The 14,886-nt window shown below is 44.4% G+C and overlaps 1 protein-coding gene across 1 annotated transcript; it reads right to left on the reverse strand.

Moving 5' to 3' along the window:
* Positions 1-12,548: 12,548 nt before the first annotated feature.
* Positions 12,549-14,359, reverse strand: NR0B2 (nuclear receptor subfamily 0 group B member 2). Its single transcript, XM_003415261.3, has 2 exons — positions 13,790-14,359; positions 12,549-12,790 (listed from the first exon to the last, which is right to left on the reverse strand). Exons 1-2 carry the CDS (start codon positions 14,328-14,330, stop codon positions 12,549-12,551), a joined length of 783 nt encoding a protein of 260 aa, XP_003415309.1. The 5' UTR covers positions 14,331-14,359.
* Between the last annotated feature and the right edge of the window lie 527 nt (positions 14,360-14,886).

Raw genomic sequence — 14,886 nt, forward strand, 5'->3', positions numbered from 1 at the left:
GAAGAAGCCAAATACAAAGGAGTACATGCAGTGTGATACTATTTATATAGAGTTCAAAACAGGCAATCTCATTTATGGTATTAGAAGCTAGGGGCAGTGGTGACCTTCGGAGAGGAGGAAGAGTGCGGTTGTGGGGGGTCGGTTTCTAGGGTGTTGCTACTGCTCTACTTCTTGAGCTGGATGGTGGTTACAGGGATGTGTTCATTTTGTGATAATTCATCACGCTGTACACTTAGGATTTGCGTACTTTTCTTTTTTTCATACAAGAAAGTTTAGTCAAAACTAAACGAAGTTTAAAGAAATCTGGAAATTGAAAAAGAAGTGCTATAGAGGAGACAATATAGCCCAGAATAAAGATGATGTTCTCTGGATAAGCTGTTAGATGGCCCAAGAAGTTGTTCATTTCTGGATCCTTCCCCATTTGTGGGGCTAAATTTCCAGGACCTAGAATGTTACATAGTAGGCTTTTAATAAAATCCTCACTGACAGAATGAACATCCCCGACACTAACGTGCGGATGCGGCCCTCGGCATTTCAGGGGACTCTTTCCAGGCCGTTCAGGGAAAGTGGGGCCACTTCCCTGGGGGAACGCACAGGCCAGATTGCTCACCAATAACCCAGACCCAAAAGAAACCAAGATTTCATTTTCACACTCGTACTACCTTATAATGGAATGTAGAGGAGAAGGCGCTTAGGTACTGTTTATTCTCTAGTTGTCCATCCCTGACTTTTTAAAAATGTAACACTGCTTGGTGTTTAAGAGTGTGGGCCTTGAAGCCAGACCACCTGAGTTAAAATTCTGGCTCTGCCACTTATTAGCTATGCAATCTTTTTTTTTTTTTCTTGGCTGTAATTAAAAAAATTTTTTTTTACTGTTCTTTAAGTGAAAGTTTACAAATCAAGTCAGTCTCTCATACAAAAATTGATATACACATTGCTATGTACTCCTAGTTGCCCTCCCCCTAGTGAGACAGCACACTCCTTTCCCTCCACTCTTTTTTAATGCCCATTTGGCCAGCTTCTGACCCACTCTGCCCTCTCATCTCTCCTCCAGACAGGAGCCGCCCACATAGTCTCCTGTGTCTACTTGATCCAAGAAGCTCACTCTTCATCAGCATCATTTTCTATCCAATAGTCTAGTCCAATTCCTGTCTGAAGAGTTGGCTTTGGGAATAGTTCCTGTCTTGGGACCATGACCTCCGGGGTCCTTTTAGTCTCAGTCAGACCATTATGTCTGGACTTTTTTGCAAGAATTTAAGGTCTGCATCCCACTGCTCTCCTGCTCCCTTAGGGGTTCTCTGTTGGTTCCCTGTCAGGGCAGTCATTGCTGGTAGCTGGGCACCATCTAGTTCTTCTGGTCTCAGGCTAATATAGTGTCTGGTTTACGTGGCCCTTTCTATCTCTTGGGCTCATAATTACCTTGTGTCTTTGGTGTTCTTCATTCTCCTTTGCTCCAGATGGATTGAGATGAATTGATGCATTTTAGATGGACGCTTGCTAGCGTTTAAGACCCCAGACGCCACTCTCCAAAGTGGGATACAGAATGTTTTCTTAATAGATTTTATTATGCCTATTGATTTAGATGTTCCCAGAAGCCATGGTCCCCAAACCCCTGCCCCTGCTATGCTAGCCTTTGAAGCATTCACTTTATTTAGGGAACTTCTTTGCTTTTGGTTTAGTCCCGTTGTGCTGACCTCTCCTGTATTGTTTGTTGTCTTTCCCTTCACCTAAAAAAGCTGTTATCTGCTATCAAATTAGTGAAAACCCCTCTCCTTCCTTCCCTCCCTCCCCACTCTCGTAACCATCAAAGAATACTTTCTTGTCTGTTTAAACTATTTTTCAAGTTCTTATGCTAGTGGTCTCATGCAATATTTTTCCTTTTGCAACTGACTAATTTCACTCAGCATAATGCCTTCCAGATTCCTCCATGTTATGAAAGGCTTCTGGGATTCATCATTGTTCTTTATTGATGCATAGTATTCCACCGTATGAAAAAAAAAAACATAATTTATCCATTCATCCATTGATGGGCACCTTGGTTGCTTCCATCTTTTTGCTATTGTAAACAGTGCTGCATTGTAAAGGCTCTTATTTCTCTAAGATATATTCCAAGGAGTGGAATTACTGAATGGTATGGTAGTTCTATTTCTAGTTTTTAAAAGAAGCGACAAATTGATTTCCAAAGTGGTTGTACCATTTTATATTCCCACCAGCTGTGTATAAGTGTTCCAGTCTCTCCACAACCTCTCCAACATTTATTATTTTGTGTTTTTTTGGATTAATACCAGCCTTGTTGTAATGAGATGGAATCTCATTGTGGTTTTGATTTACATTTCTCTAATGGCTAATGATTGTAAGCATTTTCTCATGCATATGTTAGCTACCTGAATGTCTTCTTTAGTGAAGTGCCTGCTCATATCCTTTGCCCATCTTTTAATTGGGTTATTTGTCTTTTCGTAGTTGAGTTTTTGCAGTATCATGTAGATTTTAGAGATCAGGTGCAGATCGGAAATGTCACAGCTAAAAACTTTTTCCCAGTCTGTAGGTAATCTCTTTACTCTTTTGGTGAAGTCTTTGGATGAGCATAAAACTAAAACCAAACCCAGTGCTGTCGAATCGATTCCAACTCATAGCGACCCTATAGGACAGAGTAGAACTGCCCCATAGAGTTTCTAAGGAGCGCCTGGTGGATTTGAACTGCTGACCCTTTGGTTAGAAGCAATAGCACTTAACCACTATGCCACTAGGGTTTCCTTGGATGAGCATAGATGTTTGATTTTTAGGAACTCCCAGTTGTCTAATTTCTCTTCTGTAAGTAATGCTTTGTATACTGTTTATTCCATGTATTAGGGCTCCTAGCATTGTCCCTATTTTTTCTTTCATGATCTTTATCGTTTTAGATTTTATATTTAGGCCTTTGATCCATTTTGAGTTTGTTTTTGTGCATGGTGTGAGGTATGGGTCTTGTTTCATTTTCTTTTTTTGCAGGTGGATATCCAGTTATACCAGCACCATTTGTTAAAGAGACCGTCTTTTCCCCATTTAACTGACTTTGGGCTTTTGTCGAATATCAGCTGCTCATATGTGGATGGATTTATGTCTGGAGTCTCAATTCTGTTCCATTGGCCTGTGTATCTGTTGTTGTACTAGTACCAGGCTGTTTTGACTACTGTGGTAGTATAATTGGTTCTAAAATCAGGTAGAGTGAGGCTTCCCACTTTGTTCTTCTTTTTCAGTATTATTTTACTTATCCAGGGCCTCTTTCCCTTGCATATGAATTCGTGTTTTGTTTCTCCATCTCATTAAAAAATGTTGTTGGAATTTGGATTGGAATTGCATTCTATCTATAGATGGCTTTTGGTAGAATAGACATTTTTACAATGTTAAGTCTTCCTATCCATGAGCAAGGTATGTTTTCCCACTTATGTAGGTCTCTTTTGGTTTCTTGCAGTGGTGTCTTGTAGTTCTCTTTGAATAAGCCTTTTACGTCTCTGGTAAGATTTATCTTCTTGGGGGCTACTGTAAATGGTATTGATTTGGTGATTTCCTCCTCCATGTTCTTTTTGTTGGTGTAGAGGAATCCATCTGATTTTTGTATGTTTATCCTGTATACTGATATTCTGCTGAACTCTTCTATTAGTTTCAGTAGTTTTCTTGAGGATTCTTTAGGGTTTTCTACGTATAAGATCATGTCATCTGCAAATAGAGATAGTTTTACTTCTTCCTTACCAATCTGGATGGCATTCATTTCTTTATCTAGCCTGATTGCTCTGGCTAGGATCTCCAACACAATGTTCAATAAGAGTGGTGATAAAGGGCATCCTTGTCTGGTTCCCGATCTCAAGGGGAATCCTTTCAGACTGTCCCCATTTAGGATGATGTTGGCTGTTGGGTTTGTATAAATGCCCTTTATTATGTTGAGGAATTTTCTTTCTATTCCTATTTTGCTGAGAGTTTTCATCATGAATGGGTCTAGAACTTTGTCAAGTGCCTTTTCTGTATCAGTTGATAAGATCATGTGGTTCTTTTTTTTTTTTAATTTATATGATGGATTACATTAATTGTTTTTCTAATGTTGAACTATCCCTGCATACCTGGTATGAATCCCACTCAGTCACGGTGAATTATTTTTTTGATATGTTGTTGAATTCTGTTGGCTAGAATTTTGTTGAGGATTTTTGCATCTAAGTTCATGAGGGATATAGGTCTGTAATTTTTTTTTTTTTTTTGTGTGGTGTCTTTACCTGGTTTTGGTATCAGGGATATGCTAGCTTTATAGAATGAGTTTGGGAGTGTTGTGTCCTTTTCTATGCTCTGAAATACCTTTAGCAGTAGTGATGTTAACTCTTTTCTGAAAGTTTAATAGAAATCTGCGGTGAAGCCATCCAGGCCAGGGCTTTTTTTTTTTTTTTCTGTTGGGAGTGTTTTGATTACCTTTTCAATCTCTTTTTTTGTTATGGGTTTATCTAGTTGTTCGGCCTCTGTTTGTGTTAGTTTAGGTAGGTAGTGTGTTTCTAGGAATTCATCCATTTCTTCTAGGTTTTCAAATTTGTTAGAGTACAATTTTTTGTAGTACTCTGATATGATTCTTTTAATTTCAGTTGGGTCTGTTGTAATATCACCCATATCATTTCTTCTTCAGGTTATTTTCTTCCTCTTCTGTTTTTCTTTTGTCAGCTTGGCCAGTGCTTTATCAATTTTGTTAATTTTTTCAAAGAACCAGGTTTTGGTCTTGTTAACTCTTTCAATTGTTTTTCTGTTTTCTATTTCTTTTAATTCTGCTCTAATTTTTATTATTTGCTTTCTTCTGGTGTCTGAGGGTTTCTTTTGTTGCTCTCTTCCTATTTGTTCAAGTTGTAGGGATAATTCTTTGATCTTGGCCCTTTCTTCTTTTCGTATGTGTGCATTTATTGATATAAATTGACCTCTGAGCACTGCTTTTGCTGTGTCCCAGAGGTTCTGATAGGAAGTGTTTTCATTCTCATTGGGTTCTATGAATTTCTTTATTTCATTCTTTATGTCTCCTACAACCCAGTTGTTCTTGAGCAGGGTATTGTTCAGTTTCCAAGTGTTTGATTTCTTTTCCCTGCTTTTTCTGTTATTGATTTCTACTTTTATGGCCTTATGGTCAGAGAAGATGCTTTGTAGTATTTCCATGTTTTGGATTCTGCTAATGCTTGCTCTATCCTAATAAGTGATCTATTCTGGAGAATGTTCCATGTGCACTAGAAAAGAAAGTATACTTGGCTGCTGGTGCGTGGAGTGTTCTGTACATGTCTATGAGGTCAAGTTGGTTTACTGTGGCGTTTAGATCTTCCGTGTCTTTATTGAGCTTCTTTCTGGATGTTCTGTCCTTCACCGAAAGTGGTGTGTTGAAGTCTCCTACTATTATTGTGGAGCTGTCTATCTCACTTTTCAATTGTGTTAGAGTTTGTTTTATGCATCTTGCAGCCCTGTCATTGGGTGCATAGATATTTAATATAGTTGTATCCTCCTGGTATATTGTCCCTTTAATCATTATATAGTGCCCTTCCTTATCCTTTGTGGCGGATTTAACTTTAAAGTCTGTTTTTGTCAGAAATTAATATTGCCACTCCTGATCTTTTTTGATTGTTGTTTGCTTGATACATTTTTTCCATCCTTTGAGTTTTAGTTTGTTTGTGTCTCTAATTCTAAGGCGTGTCTCTTGTAGGCAGCATGTAGATGGATCATGTTTTTTATCCATTCTGCCACTCTCTGTCTCTTTATTGGTGCACTTCGTCCATTTCCATCCAGCGTAGTTATGGATAGGTATGAGTTTAGCACTGTCATTTTGAGGTCTTTTTTTGTGTGTCGTTGACAGTTTCTTTTTCCCACTTAATTTTTTTGTGCTGAGTAGTTTATATATTGTCCTTTCCTCTTATTCGTTGTAGCTGATTTTGTTTCTGCTGAGTCTCTATTTTTTTCTTGTATTTTATTTTGGTGAGTAAGATTTTTAGTCTCCTTTGTGATTACCTTAATATTTACCGCTATTTTTCTAAGTTTAAACCTAACTTTTATTTCTTTATATCTCCTTGTCTTCCTTTCCATATGAAAGATCTACGACTACATTTCTTAGTCACTGTTTATTGTTTTAGTGCCATCTTTTTTTACATAATGACATTGCTGTTGCCCTGTTTTGAGTTTTTTTTTTTTAATCTTGATTTATTTTTGTGATTTCCCCATCTGGGTTGACATTTGATTGCTCTGTCTGGTATTCTAGTCTTGAGTTGATACCTGATACTATTGATTTTCTAACCAAAGAGCTCCCTTTAGTATTTCTTGTAGTTTTGGTTGGGTTTTAACGAATTCCCTAAACTTCTGTTTATCTGGAAGTGTCCTAATTTCACTTTCATATTTGAGAGACAGTTTTTCTGAATATATGATTCTTGGCTGGCAATTTTTTCCTTCAATGCTTTATATAAGTCATCCCATTGCCTTCTTACGTGCATAGTTTCTGCTGAGTAGTCCAAGCTTATTCTTATTGACTCTCCTTTGTAGGTGACTTTTTGTTTATCCCTCTCTGCTCTTAAAATTCTCTCTTAATCTTTGGTTTTGGCAAGTTTGATCATAATATGCCTTGGTGACTTTCTTTTAAGACCTACCTTATGTGGAGTTTGATGAGCATCTTGGATAGATATCTTCTCATTTTTCATGATATCACGGAAGTTTTCTGCCAACAAATCTTCAACAATTCTCTCTGTATTTTCTTTTATTCTTTCCCGTTCTGGTACTCCAATCGCTCATAGGTTATTTCTCTTGATACAGTCCCACATGATTCTTAGGGTTTCTTCATTTTTGAAAATTCTTTTATCTGATTTTTCTTCAAATATATTGGTGCCAAGTGCTTTATCTTCAGTCTCACCAATTCTCCCTTCCACTTTCTCAGTTCTGCTCCTCTGACTTTCTATTAAGTTGTCTAATTCTGTAATTTTATTGTTAGTCTTCTGAATTTCTGATTGCTGTCTCTGTATGGATTCTTGCAGCTTACTAAAATTTTCATTATGTTCTTGAATAACCTTTTTGATTTCTTCAACTGTTTCATCTGTGTGTTCCTTGGCTTGTTCTGCATATTGCCTGATCTCCTTCCTAAACTCGTTCCTGATGTCTTGAAGAGTTCTGTATATTAATCTTTTGTATTCCACATCTGGCAATTCCAGGAAGGCACCTTCATCCAGAAGATCCCCTGATTCTTTGTTTTGTGAGCTTGTTGACACGATCATGGTCTGCTTCTTTATGTGATTTGATATTGACTGTTGTCTCTGAGCCATCTATAAATTATTGTATTAGTTCATTTTATGTTTGCTTACTGTATCCTAGCTTCTTGCTTTGTTTTGTTTTGATATGCCCAAATAGGTTGCTTGAGTGCGCTAGCTTATTTTCACCTTTGAAGCTCTAACATCCTGTCACCAGGTGGCTAGAGCCTAGGAGCCCATTCACTTTTCTTGTATGGACTCAGCTCAGGTGTCCAGGTAGTTGGTCATCATGTGTGTGGTACAGGCTCTGACCTACGGTCTTGGAGGGGCAGGGGTGATTGGTGTAGGTACCGGTGTCTGGTTGCAGCAGGGGGTCACACCCTGAACAAGGCAGGGGGCTAACAACCATCCCCTGAGTGTCTGTGAGGAAAGCATGTCCCTGGTCCCTAGAGCACACAGGTGGGTGGGTTCTGCAGACAGACCATGGGCACCCAATGCTTTTGGTTGTAAGGACTGGGAGGTACCAGTTATCCTTGGACCCCTGTCATGGGTGACAGGGTGATCTGAGTGGAGCCACCAGTCCTTAGGCCCCTGATGTGGGTAGGTGAGGACCCTGTTTAATAGACAAAGTGGTGTCAAACATCAAACACCCACTTCTCCACCACACAGCTGAAACAGTTGCAGTCAGCCAACAAGGGTCTAGTCTCCTGAAATAGGCCCACACAGGTCCATGAAGGTGGGAAAGGTATTCAAAATCCACAGATTGTTTATGCCTGGGCAGGAGTTGTTTCTGTCCTGAGCTCCCCAGGTTAGTGGAGCTGGCAAATTATCTTTTTCCTCAATTGTGAATTTATTACTTCTCCAAGGCTGGGAGAATGGCTCAGAGTGCTCATCAGGGTCTATTTCAGCCTCAGGGAAATCAACAGCCACTAAAGCCAGCTTGGGGATGGGGACACAGTAAAATATACACAAGTACTTAGCTCTTGCCGAGAGTGCCATTCTTCTCTGGTTCTGGAGGTGTGAGCAGGCTGTGCAGCTGGTTGTTTCTTCCTGAGGAAACTGCGGCTGAACGCTACTATCAGCCCACTGCAGTCACTCCTGGGAATGGTGCCTGGGGGATCCCGGCGATTCAGGTCCAGCAACTCCTCTCCGCTTCTGAACCGTCTCTCCCTCCTCCTGCCACTCAGTCCACTTTCTAACTTTGCCTTTGATATTCAGGGCTCCTAGCTTGTCATAAATATAATTGTTTCTTTCTTTTTTTTTTTTTTTGGTCTTTGTTTTAAGAGGGATCACTGGAAGTGTCTGGCTACTCTGCCATCTTGGCTCCACCTTCTAGCTGTGTAATCTTGAGCAAGTGACTCAATTGTGCCTCAATTTCTTCACTTATAAAATGGAGGTGATGATAGTACTAACAGCACATAGCTATTGTGAGAATTAAATAACATAATCCCTCTAACTATTTAGAACACAGTTCTCAGTACATGTTAGCTGGTTATTGTTTGGTAGCTACCCAGGGTGAGCAGCTGATACCTTTGGGTCTCCCCTGGACATGCCCTGCCAGGAATGGGAGGTCTGCTTTGTTAACCCTGTTCCCTGAAGACATTATTCTCATTGCTCCACCAGTTTCATGGGAATTTCTCTTTTCTTCTGCCTTGTTTCTCAATGTGGTCTCTCCCCACCTCCCCAGGTTCATCTCTTTCTTCCCTGGACCCCTTGCTCTCTAATACCTCTGTGCCTTTGCACATATCATTCCCTCTGTCTTGAATGCCTAGCCTTGATTTGCCTGGCAAACCCCTATTAATTCTCTTTAGCTCAAATCAGTCATCACTTGGATGAAGCATTTTTCTCACCTTCAGGCAGATTTAACCACTTTCTCTTCTGTACTCCTGTTGCCTGTTGTATATCCCTGTATCACAGTTGAGATCATTCTGCTACAATTTCTTATGTGTCTTCCTTCGCCACAGACAGGGAGTTCTAAGAGGGCAGGGTCCCTGCTTTTTTTATTCTGTGTCCCCGACATCTAGCACAGGGTCTGGTACAAGTGGACGTCAAGAGATATTGAGGGATAGAAAGAATGGATGGAGGGTAGTGGGGGTTGGCTTTTTGATTCTAGAATGTGAATGCTCCAAGGGCAGGATGTGACTGACAGTCTGCTTAATAAGCAGTCAGTGATTTGGCTAGTGAAGACAGAGATAACCGTGGCAATAATAAGGTACCCTAGGCTGACCCAGAGCCACTGCCATGCTCCTGCTTCCCAATGAGTCATTCCTGGGGACCTCTGTCTTGGCCGGGAGGTAGACAGTCAGTAGATAGTGGCTGAGCTGGCTCCAGATTGCCTGATCCCCACCATGATTCACTCCGGCCTAGGCTGGTGGGGAGAGCCCAGCCACAGTGTCACAAACGCGTGTGTTTGAATCCCAAGGCAGGCGGTATCAGCCCAGAACCTTGAGTAAGTTATATACCCTTTCTGCCTGTGTCCCCCTCTACCCTCCCTGAGAGATGAGACACAGATCCCATCCCCATGAGCCACTGATAATGGAGACACATTCAACCACCTTGGGGAGTCTTCAGTCTCATGGAGAAAGCATTATTGGCTTTACTGTATTGTAGAATAATTATCTCCTTAGTTTTGCTCTATTTATTTTTATGTTCCTAGCACAAGGCCTGGGGCTAGGGCACAGGGAATGACACAAAGGATACAGACAAGTAACAGACAAGAGTATAGGTCCCCAACCTTGTGGAGGAGAAGGGAAGAAATTTGGAAAGGAGCAAGGTAAAGTCAATAAAGGAAGCTATGTGGATGATAGAAGCATTGAGTAAGAAGGCTAGGTTGGGGAGTGGAGAGGACTGCTTTTTAGAGGTTGTTTAAGGCTAAAGGAAGGGAGAGGTGGGGCAGGAAGAGTTGGCCTGAGGATTCGGAGAGGTGCAACGGCTAACTAAGGGTGCAGGTAGCTAAGGGCATAAAAGATATGTTGTTGTTAGGTGCTAGGGGCCATCCAGTCAGTTCTGACTCATAATGACCCTATGCACAACAGAATGAAACACCACCAGGTCCTGCACCATCCTCACAATCGTTGTTATGCTTGAGCCCACCGTTGCAGCCACTGTGGCAATCCAACTTGTTGAGGGTCTTCTTCTTTTTCACTGACTCTGATGTCCTTCTCCAGGGACCGATCCCTCCTGATAACATGTCCAAAGTACGTAAGATGTAGTCTTGCCATCCTTCCTTCTGAGGAGCATTCTGGTTGTACTTCTTCCAAAACAGAATAGCCCAGAGTCCCTGAATCTACTCAATTTGACTCCATGAACTTTAAAATTCTGTTTAGGAAACTTGAACCAATTACCTTCTGTTTGTCCAGAATAGGGTATTAGAAGAACAAAAACCAAGCATACCTCAGCCCTGACAGCTGACTGGGGAACAAGGCTTATGCTCTTGAAAGAGTGGCCTCAGGAGTCTGCAAGATTGTATGTGGTGGTATGAACCAGACTAGAGAGGGCAGTCCAGGGAGAGGCAGCTGAGCGCCTGAGGTCTGGGTGATCTGGTGGGGGGCGGGGTTGGCTCAGGGCTTGTTTTGGGTTACCAAGGATGCTTCACTTTGGGTGTTTGGATAGATCCTAACTGGGGGGAGGGCACATTCTAGATGGAGTTGTTAAGCCAGGCCTGGCCTGGCAGGAGGGCAGATGTTGGAGTCACTGTGGGGAAAGGGGCTTATTGGTTAGTTGAGGCCTCAGATGGCAGGCAGAGCAGTTTGGTCTGGATTTGCAGGTTCTGGACAGACTCTGAAAATGTGCAGACACAGGTCTGCCTCCTTTGGGGAGTGCTTTCCCCTTTACTTTAACATACCGATGATGAAGAACATGCCCTTGTTTGGGGGTGTCTCCTATTGTGTCCCCCACCCTCAGAGCAGGGGCATATGTGTGACTGTCCAGCTTGGGTGTGCATCTGCTGTACGTCCCTAACTGAGTGGATCTGGGCTGTGCGTTTCCATGCTATGTGTGGGTGTTGGGTCTGTGTCGGTGTGTCTAAGTTGTAGCCTTAGTGTGTGTGTGTCAGAGTTGTAGATCTGAGTTGTATGTATCTTTGTTGTGGGGCCTGAGTGCCTCAGTTGTGTGTTTCTGTCTCTTTCTGGGTGCCTGAGTTGTGAATGGGTGGTTGGGTAAGGGACAGAGGTGGCCTTGCTACTGGCACTGGTGCCCATACAGGGTACATGGCCATTCCAGGTGTAGTCCCTATACTGGCTGAGCTACAACTCCTAGACTGTTGTCCGCAAGTGAATGACCTTTCACTGAGCAATAATTAACTTGGCCCCCGTGAGAAGAATCCAAACTGTGGTGGTGAGGGGGGATGGGGCCTGGTCACTATGAGTCAGAACCAACTCGACAGCACCTAACAACAACAACATGACTATACCACTGTGGACCAGCTAAATCTCTGTCTATCTTGTCTTCCAAGCAGGTACAAGGCTTACCTCCTCCCGTTGGGGGAGCATGAACCACTCTCGTTCATTAACTGCAGGAATGGGGAAAGTGAATTATTCTACTATAGCAGTTCCAGAGGCCTTGTCTGTTTCAACTTGGGAATGGGCTGCTTCATTTGCCTGATTGGCTATGATCAGACTCTTAGTGAGGGGAGTGGGAACCTGTAGGGGGTAAGGACCAGAGAAGGAGTCAGTGGGGGTTTGGGGATGGGGGAGAAGCCCCTGCTCCAAGGATAAAACCAAGGAGGTACGGGGGTTTTGAACTAATCCTGTCCCCTGAGTTCAGACCCAGATGCAAAATAAATCTTCCCAGAAAATGAAATCATCAAGCCATCCTGAAAAATTAATACCTCAATTCCCCAAGGCCCAGCTCCTGTACCTGTTATGGCTCCTTCCCCCCAGACTCCCTCTGAAAGGGGCAGGATGGACCCTGGAGGTGAGATGGTCCCTTCCACACGCACAAACTACAGTATCAGACTCTGAGGGTGTCATACCTTTTATTACAAAAACCAATAACTTAAGTGAGTTCTGTACAAGGCAGTAGACTTTTGGCCCAACGAGCAGCCTAAGTGTCCATTCTCATCCCAGACAGGAGAGTAGTCTTGGGCCAGAGGCCCTGGGGACCACCAAGGGCTAGCCAGACAGCTGGAGCACTGTGTCCAAACCAAAGAAGCCAAGGCAGGGTGGAGCTGAGTGAAGGTCCCATAGCCCATCTGGCTAGACTAGGCGTGGCTTGCTGTCTATATAGGCTTGCCCCCTTCAGAAGCACTGGGTGACTCCTGGGGTCAGCCAGGCTGAGTCAGTGCTGCTAACCTCTGCCCAGCCTACACCTGATCTCTGCCTGGGCCGGAGCAAGTCAGCTCAGCAAAAGCATGTCCTCTAGAAGGCCAGCCATGTCGACGTCTCCAATGACAGGGCGAAAAAAGAGGTCCCCAAGCAGGCCAGGTGGGATGGACTTGAGGGTGGAAGCCATGAGGAGGATCCGGGCCAATCGGCCTTGGCCTATTGGCCACCAGGCCTCCAGGACCTCACACAGCGCCTGGTGAGCCTCCTGCTGTAGGTACCCAATGTGGGAGGGGGCGAGGAGGCCCGGCACATCTGTGGGCAGACAGGGTGAAAAGGACTGGTGAGCACCCCACTCCCAGCCATCAAAGGGCAAGGCTGCCAGCAGACACCTCTCTGCCTCCTTTGCTCAGCCTTTGAGGCCCAGTCATGACCTCCTCCTATTCGTTGCTCGCTTTATTCATCCATCTATGTATAGAGGGGCAGTATAAAGTAATGGTTAAGAGCTGCTTGGGTTTGAATCCCAGTGCTGTCAATTATAAGCTATGTGACCTTAAGCAAGTTACCTCATCTCTGTGCCTCAGTTTTCCCTATCTGTAAAATGGAAGTAATAGTACCTAGTTCATAGGCTTATTTTGAGGTTTAAATGAGCTAGTGTATGTAAAACCCCTAGAATAGGGCCTAACATACAGTAAGTATAATATGAGCATTCACTACTATTATTATAATGAATTACTGTAAGTAAGCATTCTGTGAGGCCCTTTGGTGGGGAACTCTCATCTCAGATGCTCTCCAGATTAAAAGAGCCTTATCTCCAACTTTTTGCTTGTATCTCCAACTGGTGCTGTCCTGGTGAATGTCACTAAGACTCCCTCCCTCTCCTGAACACGCCCTTTGTTCCTCCCTTCTATGTGGTTTTTCTGAACCCACGGAGTTCTACCTTCAGAGAAGCTTACTACACGGTCTGCCCCTGGAGATGGGATCGAAACACAGCTGCATCTGCCCGTTCTCACCCCATTCCTGCCTTCCCTAAGGGTAGGGAAACATTTTGGGTACAGAGTAATAAGGGCCAGTCTCTGGAGCGAATAGACCTGAGTTCTTGATACCTGTCTTGCCCCTACCTGGCTGCATGACCTTCAACAAGTCACCTAGCCTCTGTGGGCCTCTTCACTGAGATGAGTATTTAATGATAATATGGACCCAATGAGATAAAGGATGTCAAGCCCTTAGAAGGTGCCTTCCCTGGATGAGCCTTATCCACCTCCCCCCACCCCAAGCCTTGACCCATCCCTCCAAGAGTGTCCGGAGGCTCACCAGGGTTGAAGAGGATGGTCTTTTTCAGGTAGGCATACTCTTTGGGGCCCAGCTCCAGGCTCCAGAAGGACTCCAGGCAGCACTGAAGCCACTGTACTGCAGCCAGGGAGGGCTGGGGCCTGTCAGGAAGCTGACTGCTGCTGCCACTGCTACCAGGCTCCTCCAGCAGGATCTTCTTGAGTATGCTGGCCACTGGGACCTCGGCCACCTCGAAGGTCACAGTGTCTTGGGCCAGCCCAAGCAGGAAGAGTGGACCCCAGCAGTCCCGCAGCAGCCGCCGCTGATCCTGGGGGGGCAGCTGGCAGAAGGATGGCAGGTTCTTAAGGAAGGCCACCGTCTTGCCCAGAACATCCAAGGCCTCTTGGCAGGTACGGTGGGGAGTACACAGGCGGACAGGCTTGTGCTGCTGGCACAGGCAGCGGCTATGAGTTGGGGGGACGAAGGGCCTGGCCCTGAGGCTAGGGCTCAGGAGTGCATGCAGGATGGCTGGGCGGCCGGCAGCACCCTGGCATGGGCAGGCCGCTGGCTGGCTGGAGCTCATGGTTGGGATCTGTTTCTCCTTCTTCCTAGCTCTCCCGCCCTCTGCTCTGAGCTGTGGGTGCTATTTATATCCCCCAGGGCGGGAGGGGGGAATGCCCAGACAACCTTGACTCCTGGAGTCATGTTCATTGAAAAACATACAGACACACACACACACACACACACACACACACACACACACACACACACTGACCCTGGCAGGACTGACAGGGAAGTGGCAGGGGAGGGGCACAGTGGGTGCTCCATGTGGCACTGATATCACTTCTGTCAATGAAAGGGCCGGTGCAGGGCACAAGGCCGCCTGCCAGCTGACCCCACTGCCCCTTATCAGGAGACTCAAGCGGATAAACAGGGTCATTAACCCAGGCTGTACCAGGGCACCAAGGCCTCAGGTGCGCAATCAGCAGGTGACCATGGCAGGTGTCCCTACTGGTGCCCTGCTCTTGTGTGCACGCAAGACCAGGGCTCTCACTAAGCCAGGCAGCCAGCCCAGAGCTGCGCAAGCCTTGAACGCAAGCCCAACCTGGAAATGCCTTATCGCTGGCTTGTTTGTCTAA

Source organism: Loxodonta africana, chromosome 3 (genome assembly GCF_030014295.1).
Source record: "Loxodonta africana isolate mLoxAfr1 chromosome 3, mLoxAfr1.hap2, whole genome shotgun sequence".
Lineage (NCBI taxonomy): Eukaryota > Metazoa > Chordata > Mammalia > Proboscidea > Elephantidae > Loxodonta > Loxodonta africana.